The sequence below is a fragment of the Pundamilia nyererei genome, unplaced genomic scaffold (assembly GCF_000239375.1).
Source record: "Pundamilia nyererei isolate P.nyererei 1_Seehausen unplaced genomic scaffold, PunNye1.0 scaffold00245, whole genome shotgun sequence".
Lineage (NCBI taxonomy): Eukaryota > Metazoa > Chordata > Actinopteri > Cichliformes > Cichlidae > Pundamilia > Pundamilia nyererei.
In genome coordinates, this window is record NW_005187646.1 from 51,943 (window position 1) to 63,387 (window position 11,445).

Sequence of the window (11,445 nt, forward strand, 5' to 3'; positions counted from 1 at the left end):
TTTTGGAAACCGAATTTCTCAGAGGAACCCACCCGAGGGATTAATAAAGTTTTATCTTATCTTATCTTATCTTATCTTATCTTATCTTATCTTATCTTATCTTATCTTATCTTATCTTAAGAAAAGCTCCCTTTGTACAGGAAGAAATCTCTGGCAGAAACAGGCTCAGAGTGGAGCAGCCATCTGCTGCAACTGGTTCCATGACTGCAAACACCTTTTACTTTAAAAACATCACACTTTTGAAGTGTTTCTACCAGTGGGCTAGCAGTTAGTAATGTTTCTTTCCTGATGGGTCTGCGACTCATTTCTGGAGGTTGAGGCCGAAGCTAGTGGAAATCGGTCACAAAGAGTATGCTTCACTAAAAACATCCTTACGATTGCTTTAGCAGATTTCTGCGGTTGTCTGTAGTTTGGACGGAAGACGATGACTTATCTTCAAACATTAACTACTTGCTTGAGTGGTAGGAATACTTGAGAAAGTGATAGGTAAACCAGGAATGCAGGTTGATTGAAAGTCAAAGTTGGGCCTCAGCACTACAGCTAACAGATTTAAAAAGGAGCAACTTTTATTTTGAAGGTGAATGGTCTCCTTTTCCGCTTTGGACTTGTTACGACTGTTGTCGTAATTTTGTGTAATATGTCAATCTGAGTGTGCAGGTGCCTCTCCATGATTGTTCAATCCAGGGGACGGATCATAAGGATTGGCTAATGGCCAGGAGACACATAAGTATTTGGTGCTGCATGGTGTGACTTCCAGTTGTTTCGGACTCTTTAGTTTTCTCTTATATATTATGAAAACTAATATCCTACTTCTGTTAAAAATACTTCCTTTAATGCCATGTGACAAACTAATACAGTTCTTGTCTTTTCAGCCTCGTTCTGGAGATCAGTACAGTGTTCCTGCTGCTGGTAGAGATATGTTATGGGTAGATGATTGATGGACAAAAGTATTTAGGGCCTTTAGAAAGTTCTCCTCAGTGTCCACAGAGCTGCCTGTGCATTTGCAAGCATTGTCCAAATATTTAGTCTAATGAATTGTTATTTTTCATTTTGGATTCTGAACACCTACAAGGCGACACCCTTCCTTCCTGTCTTTTCCTTTCCACGCAACAAGCAAAATAACTTCAGCTCTTCTGCATATCAGCTCCCACAGATTGCTCAGATTTACATGTAGTTATAGGTTTCTACTTTTACCAAAGTTCTTTTATACAAAGATGATGTGGTTGAGATTCTTTGCACTAATGATTAAACGAAAGCTTTGTGGTAATCTTAGACATTTCCAAACCCACGTTAAATGGGCACATCCTCTTGTGAAGTGCTCTCTCTCACAGTTTGGGATTTCAGTGCAACTGGCGCAAGACTGAAGCCGCAGGATTCACACTTTGCTTCCCCACAGAGATTTGGATACAAATATGTCTTCCTGCCTTGCCAGACTTGGCAAGACCACTCGTACATGTGTCACAGGCCTCACCTCCTCTGGTCTCAGGCATCGTTCTCACCAATATATTTTTACAGTGTTTTTTTTTTTTTTGGCAGGGGAGAGGGGTCCATCCTGCCTTGGTGTCCAAACTAAACAGAGAAGCATTTGGGATTGCAAAGAGGAATCTAAATAATTTTGTCACACCAAAGATAGTCTAGACACTCGACACTAGTTAGCTCTCTATTGCCTTGATCACACATCATCCATTTTTGACAGCATCTTCCAATAAAGGACCATTACCCTCATCTATACATGTGCGTAAACTCAGAAACAGTAATGGCAAAAAAGGGCCAGTATGTGGCGAAAGCAAATAACATGTAGATAGTGTCATGCTTTTAAAAATATACCCAGGATTAGTATTCACTTCTGAGTTCTTACTCACTGTAAACAACAGACATTAATTGGACTCCATTTAGCTTTTAGCTAGTCCTGGTAAAAAAAAATGTACACCTTCTTTCAAAAGTAATGTTTTACATATTAGGATATAATAAAAAATATCTAATCCTTATCAGATCTTAAAATTATCGGTTGAACAACAACACGTGGCATAATACAGTATATAATACATAATGCAGAAAAACTAAGTACATGACATACCCCATACCTTATAAAATCACCTCGATCATCAGTAACTTGAAGCAGTTAATATGTGTATGACTTAATCATTCTCTCACATTATTGTGTAGGAATGCTGAGGTCTGGACTTGGACTGGACCATTACAACACCTTGATTGTTTTCTTTTTTGCTATTTTGTAGATTTGCTGCTGTGCTTGTGATCATAGTGGCAACCGTGGTTCAGGGGGTTGGGAAGCTCATCTTGTAACCGGAAGGTTGGCGGTTCAGCCCCTTCTCCATCTATCTTGGTCGTTGTGGCCTTGGACAAGACACTTGCTGGGATTTGCTAGTCTTGAATATCCACATTTATAAATAATCTGTCTCAATGAATTTTGAATTGTTTGGAAATAACCTTGTAACCCTTCCCAGATTGATGGGCAGCAACAATTACTTCTCTAAGATAATTGCTGTTGTCTTTTCTAGTTGGCATTGTGTTAACATGCACCTGCATGCTGCAGTCCAGGAAACTGCCAAAACTTAAAAGCACTCACTCACATTTGCTGATGATCATTTGATTAGCAGCATCTGGCTGCTACTTACTCCGGTGTAATATGTCACACTTTTTAGTACATTTGAGGTTATATTCATCTTTTAAACTGTCCTGATAGGTGTATCTGATGTCACTGTGTTGTTGTTGTTCCTGCATCATAAAAACATTGGTCTAGGATTAATATTGCAATTGACCAATCACATTCTGGTGATGCCATAGCTTTGAAATGTGGTAGAAAAAAAATTGCCTTTGTTTATATAAAACTCACTTGTAACTTCCATATAAAATGTTTTCTTCTTCTTTTTTTTAAATTTACACAGTATAACAGATATATTATCAAGTTAGGTTAGCTGTTATCCAGATTTAGGTCACTCATGTTGGTTGTGTATTAACCATGGTTAATACACTAACCGCTTTGGCTAATGCTAACTAAATACACAGATAACATGACTGGCTGATGTTGATCCTGGACTAAAATTGTTATGATGATGTAGGAATATCACCAACACTGGGATATCAGTTTATCAGATCCTGACATGTAAAACCTCAGAATTTAAAGACAGTGTCCTTTCTTTTTACTATGTCTGTAATGTTGCTACCCGAAATAAAAGCTAGACAGCTAAACCTAGTTTTCAAAAGTTGTCATTGTGGTATCTAATTGTGTTTTGACACAGGTTTTTGGTTTTGTTGTCCTTATGGGAAGTTTGTATTGGAGTGTTAAGGAGGTGGTTTGCTGTGATAATTGACCAGTGGCCTTAAATCGTGACCTACTATTAACCAGTGTTGCTCACTGTTGATAATGGAAGCTAACCCAGTATCACTGCAAAGCACGTAATAGACCTGCTGGCTCATTATGTGGATGAGCTACGCTTTACCTCTCCTAGGAGTGAAATGGACACACCTGGTTAAGTTGCATTACTTTGCTGTAATATCAGGTTGTAGAAGTAAAAGAGAGTCACTGATATTTGTCCTGAGAGAGTCAGGAAGGGTCTCCTTTATTAATTACAGTACATTCACACATTTGCAAAATTCACCCAACACACATTTAAATAAAAGTCTATCTTAAGAATTTTAAACAAAGTACTTCTTACCAATGCTTTCTTTGCCCATCTAATAGTCCCAAAACATAATTATTAAAAAACAAGGAGAAATTTAACATAGATATTTACAGAAGTGCAGGTATGAGAGTCAAAAAATAATAATAAGAGAGTTCTATTCCTGCAAGGCACTGGCTTGTAGATAGCACTGCCCTCTACTGGAGGCTAATAGCAAATTCATCCATTTAAAACTATTATTGACAGTCTGCTCCTAATGCAAAAAGATGACTGAAATAAATGGAAAATAATTGTGCTAGTTTTGTAACACCTTTTGATCATTATGATGCACTTCAAAGCATTAAACTGAAAAACAAAAAACAAAAAACAAAAAAACAAAAACCATACAGTGAGGTTGTAGCACCAGTGCTGCATATTTTGTAAATAGAGGTCATTTCATAAGTGCCTAAATACAGAGGGAAGTTTATCCAGCCGCAAGGCAAAACACATGAGCAATTTGTATGCAATGCATGACCCACAGCGCCCGAGGCCAGGATCCTGACTGTCTGCTTGGTCTCCGTCCGTAAACAAGATCTGATTTCTAAAATTGACGTATTTGAGGTAACATTCCCATGCCTTAATTCTTAAAAGCAGTTCAGGGTTCCAGGTTTGGCAAACACATGCAAGCAACACAGAGGAACATGAGCAGGAATGTTTAAAAAATAAAAAAAAAAGTTAAAATGTCCACAGTAAAAACTAAACCCATTTTAGAGAAAACTCTTGCTCACAACATACTGGAGGAGGATGAATTTATTGATATTAGAGTATTAAATTTAATAGCAGGATATGGAGCCTTTCTTCCCACCCTATACTTGTATTACTTTGGTCTTGGCTGGGTCGCTGCTATTGACCTCTGGATGAAAATTTCACCAGTTGTGCTTGTGTAAGTTTGAGTGTGTATGGATAGCCGTTAGAACGAAAAGAAAAAAGAAAAAAAAAAGGGGGGAAATCCCTCATCACGTTCTGAGGATTACAGTCAGACTGAAAGCAAGCCTCCCAGACAGCTGGGAAAGACAAGGATCAAGACCCAAGGTGGAAAAATAACAGAAGTCTAGTTGGTCAGATAGACGTTACTTCGGCTGTTAAGACCGCAGCAGTTCATAAAGCGGATCGTGGCAAAGGAGTGAAAGCCAACTGTCAGATCAAACTTTATTTGTAACTCAAGAAGGTGCCATGAAACATTCCTACTGTCAGCACATTTTCCCATGTTAGCGCAGGGTGTTTTTCTTCCATCCTAATGCAAGATTAACGATGGCAGCCTGCATCCAAATTGAAGTTTAGCCTCCTAAGAGTTATTAGAGAGGAAATTACAGTGAATCCCCAGTGCTTGTGACTGATTTCCAACTGACAGTGGAAGAGAGATGAGGTGTGATAAAACATCAGCCCACACCTACCCAAAAAAAAAAAAAAAAAAAAAGGGCTACAGAAACCTCTCATTCAAAATATTTGCTACATTAACATGTGCCGATCAGTCCATCTAGGTTTACAGCTCAGTTCTCCCTTCGAGGTTAAACGGTCCGTAAAAATTGCACGGGCATATTCAATTCAGTTATTAAAACAACAAATTAAACATCACTTATAATTTGGTTTGTCATGAGGGTTCGGGCTTCAGGCCCCAGTGCTGGCAAGCATTCACTCTCCTAAAGGTGTTTGAGGGAACATGGAAACCACAAGTCAGCTTTAATGCTCCTGCTCTGCAGCCGACCAGCCTTTAACCTCCCTGAGACTGTTACATTTGACAAATCTCTCAACATTAACTCAGGCCAGCGGTTTTCTCGTAAGAACATTTCATGTTTTTCCTTTTTTTGGTAATTTTACATACACATTTAGGGGGAACAACTTCATTTCACCCTGCAGTGATTAACACTCAGAAATAGTCCAGCTTGTAATCCAGCCATGGGGCATCCACAGTTCAATTAAATTCAATGTAGTTTTATTTATATAGCACCAAATCAACAACAACAACTGTCTCAAGGCACTTCTTATGGTAAAAACACTACAATTAAAAAAAAAACAAAAAACAAAAAAAAAACCCCAACAATGATATGAACCCCTATAAGCAACTTCTTTGGTGACAGTGGGAAGGAAAAACTCCGTTTTAACAGGAAGAAACCTCCAGCAGAACCAGGGTTTAGGGAGGGGCCGTCTGCTGCGACGGGAGGAAGGAAGACAGGACAAAGACATGCTCTGGAAGAGATCCAGAATTTATTAATAACTAAATGCAGAGACACACACACACACACGAGCAAATGTAGCCCTTAATGCTAGTCCCAAACCTGGATAATGGATGGCGTGGGTTTCATTGCGAAGGTCCATATGGGTTGGTCAGCAGCTTAGTTAACAACAACTGCTTCCAGTGCTGAAGCCTGTACTATTAAGCGAGAGAGGCCGCTGAATTATTAGAGGAAAAACACAAGTCTACCTTTGAGAAAGTTCCACTTTATTTTTTATAGGAAAAAAGCAAATTTATGATTAAAATGACAAACTGATAAAACAATACATTTTTGAACTTTGAAATAAAAGTGTTTGTAATTAGGTTATAATGATAATTTGATAAGGCTAAAAATGTGCACCTCCTCACTTCTTGCTGGCGATCCTCTTGGATCGTCTCAGACCTTCGTTTTGTGCCTCCTCTCCAGCATTATCTGCAGTGGTGGCAGCAGCTCTCCTGCCACGAGAGGGCACCTCAGGTTCTCCAGTTTTCACTTTACTTTGACTTTTCTGTTGGGAAACTGTGGTCTGAGCAGTTCCAGCAGGCTTTCTTCGTCCTCTCACAGGTTGTACTGACTCTCGGGAATTTAAGTCCTGCCCTTCAGCTTCCTCATTTTCCCCTCTGCTTGCTTTAACCTTCTTTTTCTGTTGCTCTCCTGGAGCTCCAGACCGGGTTGGCTCTTCGGCTGAGGTTTTCAGAGTGTCCCTGTTTCTACTCCTTGTTGATTTACTTGTGTTTGTTGCGTCTTGCAACATTTCAGTAGATTTAACAGCTTTCTTTTGTCTCTTTCTTGGCAGCTTCATTTGGCTTTTAATGGCATCTAAATCTTCTTTGATTCCTGGTGCTTCCGTGATGTTCACCTGCATTTCCAGAGACGTGCAGGCCTCCTTTGAAACCACATAAATGGAAAAATAGTAAGCCTTTTGTTAATGTGTGGATACAGGCACCAAACCTCAAGTTTAAAAAGATAAATGAAGTGGTGTAAGATGAGACTAAATCGGGTCCTCACCTCTCGCTGTGCAAGTTCAGCTTTCAAATCAGACAACTGCCTCATCAAACCTTGTATCCTCAGCTGAAACGGATACAAATAGTCAATAAATGTAGACTTTCAAGCTGGAGCCTCTCTTTTATGGCAGTCAAAAAACGGCCAAATTAACCCCCAACAGCTCAGTTCTATTTCTGTTTTTCTGACAGACTGCCATCTTCTTTACTGCTCTTGAATTTAACTACCACCAAGAAGTTGACTTCATGAAGGACTGAGTGACAGCCCCCTGCTGACTATTCGAAAATTGGAGGGGAGCAAACCAAAACAAAAAACCAGTCAATAGAAAACACTATTTTCCATTACAAGTTATACATATATTGGTGGCTTCCTATACGCACTGACCACTTTAATAGGGATACATTTTTCAAACACTTAAAAATACAAAATCTCTAATCAGTCAGTCACATGGAAACAACTCAGTGGATTTAGGCATGCAGACACGGTCAAGACCACCTGTTGAAGTTCAGCCTGAGAATCAGAATAAAGGGGATTTAAGTGACTTTGATTGTGGTATGGTTGTTACAGAAACCACTGATCTACTGGGATTTTTCCCAACAAAAATCATCTTTAGTATTTACAAAAAAAATGGTCTGAAAAAGAGAATATCTAGTGAGCAACAGTTCTGGGTGGAAATACCTTGCTGAGGTCAAAGATGAATGGCCAGACTACTTCAAGCTGATAGTAGGGTAACACTAACTCAAATATCTGCTTGTTACAGAAACAACCACGGTATACGGAAAAGCATGTGTGAACACACAAGATGTTGAACCTTGAAGCAGATGAGCTACAGCAGCAGAAGAGCACACTCCTGTCAGCAAAGAACAGGAAAGTGAAGCTACAATTCGCAACAGCTTACCCATATTTGACAACACTGGGTGCCACTTCCTAACAGCTAAGAAGAGGAAACTACAATTAATATTAACATCTCAAACTGGTTTCTTGAACACGGCAATGAATTCTCTGTACTCAAATGGCCTCCAAAGTCACAAGATCTCTGTTAAATGGAACTTGTTTTTCATGTGTTCATGAGGAGATTCACATCACAGTCATGCAGCCAACAAATCTACAGGAACTGTGTGACACCATCATGTCAATATGGATCAAAATCTTGAAGGAATGTTTCCAGCACCTTCATGAATCTGCACGATAAAGAATTCAGTCTGTTCTGAAGCTGAAAGAGGTCCAACCCACTACCAGCAAGGTGCACTTAATGATGCAGCCAGTGAGTGCATATTTTTGCAGTTTTCGGCCTCCATATTCTCTTACCTGTTTATTGGCAATTTGCCTTTCCATCTGTCCTCTCTCTTCAGCCTCCTCCTTCCTCCTGTGATGTCAAACATATGAACAGTAATGGGATTTTTTTCCCTCCCTTTCTTTCAGAAGCCAAGATGCTGACAGCATTCATCAGCGACGCAAACCATTACTGCAAAACATGAATAGACAGAGCCATAACCCTGGCCCTACATTACTGTATCCAAGGAAGACATTACTTGTTTGCCACCATCTTCTCTATTTGATACAACTCGACCCTCTTCTTATCCATGGCGTCCTGGATGTCTCTCATTTTCATCATGGATAGGAGAGATTTGGCATCCGCGTCAGTCAAGTCAGCCTGTGGGCATGCCATTCTGAGGACCACCTTTGCCCACTCAGTGACCTCTATACAAGATGGGAACTGACAAACCGAGGAGATTTATCATCAGAATACATTAAAAAACATTTCCAGTGAAACTTTAACTGCAAACAATCTGTACATGTCTTTATTGCAAGGTTTAGTGTTCTTTTTGGTAAAGCAAAAAAACCCCCCCGAAAGTCTGCAGGTTCAGTAGGTTAGCGTTTGATGTTGTGGATTAAATATGCCTCTTAACCTTTGTTAAGAGCTTCCATGATTTTGAGGAATTTCCAGTGAATGTTATCTAACAGGCTGTAAATGCCAGAAGGAATCATTCAAAGGATCCATCTTTTTAAACTTCAAGTCCATACCATCGCTGCCCTTCAAGTAAAGACTTTTTTTGGTGGTGGTGGGGGATAATGCTATTTTAGGGGGGAATATAAGAAGCCAGTGAAGATGCCTGTAACACACTGAAGCTTGAACATACACAGAGTTATTACGACAATAAAAAGAGACAGATGCGCCCCAGAAGCAACTGTAGAAGTAAAGAAACATCAAAGAGTTGCTTTTAAAGGATACATTTGGAGGCTCACAGCATAGGAGGTCATGTTGCATGTGTGAAAGTCACCACGTCTATTGCATTTCAGAATAACTCACCCTCTTGAGCTCAGCCTCTGCTTTCACCTTGGAAGCACATGCCAACTCTAAGGCCACCATTTCCGTTTTTAACAGCTTCTGCACTTCTTCTAGTTTAACCTGAGGACCGCCAGAACATCCAACTGTATCAGTGCACTATAGCCGTTTATGGTGAAATGCCCATATATGAGGCCTACCTGCATTTTTTTGACAAGCTGCTCTTCTTTCATCTTTTTTAAAAATTCCAAGTCAGCAGCAGTGAGCTGGTAACCCTTCATCCCTTTCAGCATGGAGTGAGGGTCATGAGATTCTGGAAGTTCTTCTGAGCAAATAGTAATTAAGACAAAACTTTGTGACAAAAACCTAAGTATGAAACTTTCTTTACAAAAACTAAAATCTAGATGATTTCAGTTTCTGTTCAATAAATTAGACACCTGTTAAAATCCAAATGGGAACGTTTAATATTTGTATCATTTTCAAAGGCTCTAAAACAAAACTGTTGCTCACCTGTATCTGTTTGACTTTTTTGGTTACCTTCGTCTTTATCTCTGACACCATCCTATTTATGAAAGCACAAACGTTGATGGGTCAAGTCAATGAAGTAGTCGGATTTAAAAAAAACAAAAAACAACCCAAAACGTTTATGTACCTCCATGTTCTGCTCTGGTTCCTCAAGGTTGGTGAAATCCAGTTGTCTTGTTACGTTTGTTAAGGGCGGCGTCCTGGGAAGCTGCCGACCTGACGGGATGTAGTTCCCTGAACTGCAGCTCCGTTGCAGAATTTCAAAATACGTGTCAGACATGTCTGAGGATTCCCTTCAACATAACCACAAAAAGCACTGAATGTCTTGAATGATAGCAGCAAGGGCTCAGCTGACAGCTGCGACCAATTGGTGCTGCCGACACATGCTCCCTTCCTCTCTTCCGGCCTTTAGGGCAGGTAGCTCCACCCACGTGTGGCCTTTATCAGTTAGGAGCTAAACACTCTCAATCAAAACATTTAACGGGATTAAACATGCAGACATTTCTAACAACATGACAGTATTTAATTATTAACCAAATGTGTTTGTGAAATCGTTCTGAGTATTTCTAGAAACCCTTTGGCCAAGCGACCATCTGTCTGGGCCTCCTTTACTGTGGCGCTAGTTGGAATCTCCCACTTTGTTTTGACTGTTTAGACCAGGTGTGTCCAACTCACAGCCTCAAGGGCTGGTGTCCTGCAGGTTTTAGATGTCTCCTTGATCCAACACAGCTGATTTAAATGGCTAAATTGCCTCTTAAACATGTCTTAAAGTTCTCCAGAGGCCTGATGATGAACAAATCATTTGATTCAGTTGTGCTGACCCAGGGTGATATCAAAACCTGCAGGACACCCTTGAGGGCTGGAGTTGGACACACCTGGTTTAGACCCATAATCAGTGCTTTAAACATAGTAAATTAAAATCAAGTGTGTACAATAATCTCTCAGGTTTTGAATAAATGTGTCTGACTAGCTAGTTAGGTATAGCTATGATACTGGCTTAAATAACTGCCACATATAAAAACATATGACTACGACCCAACTCTATATGCCGGCCTCAATGGTGCTGCTTTGTAGAAGTGTGAACACCTGTGAAGGTGTTTTGTCTTTTTCTTTATCTGACTGGCCGTCTCCAGACCACTGATTTCATCCACTCCAAACGTCTACTGATAAAAGTGACGATGGAAACGTTGCGCTGCGCTGTGACAGGTCCGGCTCTGCAGAGTTGTTCTGTTCTTCTACCCTGCTGTGCTTCACTCATCCCTGCATCGTTTTCAGCTGTGGTTCAGAGATGGCTGATTTCTCCTTGTTCACCAGTGGGTGGTGACAGATTCCTTCAGATTTGAAGTGTGGGGAAGGAACGCTTTGATTTCATATCTGCCCAGAAAAGCCATTAACATAATAGTTCTTACACTTCATTTTATTATTTCTTTTACATTGTTTATACACCTGAAAAACTTGTATTACTGCAGCTGGAGTGCAACCCCTGTTGTTAATCATAAACAATGTGAAAAGGCACCATTTGATTAGACAATCTTTAAAAAAGGTTTTAAAATACACATAGACAGCAGTGAACACTACATAGGTATATTCACAAAAAGGCTAATTTTATAGTCCTGGTCCTTAATAATGCTTGAATTTTCTCATTTGTGTTATTTTATATTTAAAGTTTAGAATTTTTTTTTTATGCTAAAAATAAAAACAGATGAAAGATGAAAATATTAAGATTTTCACTGAGACT

At 39.7% G+C, this 11,445-nt stretch overlaps 1 protein-coding gene across 1 annotated transcript; it reads right to left on the reverse strand.

The window, feature by feature from the left end:
* Positions 1-6,168: 6,168 nt before the first annotated feature.
* LOC102212769 (paramyosin-like) lies at positions 6,169-10,144 on the reverse strand. The gene is made up of 8 exons (XM_005749443.2): positions 9,835-10,144; positions 9,693-9,744; positions 9,383-9,507; positions 9,207-9,305; positions 8,428-8,612; positions 8,204-8,261; positions 6,902-6,964; positions 6,169-6,779 (listed from the first exon to the last, which is right to left on the reverse strand). The coding sequence occupies exons 1-8, from the start codon at positions 9,985-9,987 to the stop codon at positions 6,258-6,260; spliced, it is 1,257 nt and encodes a 418-aa protein (XP_005749500.1). The 5' UTR covers positions 9,988-10,144; the 3' UTR covers positions 6,169-6,257.
* Positions 10,145-11,445: the final 1,301 nt, after the last annotated feature.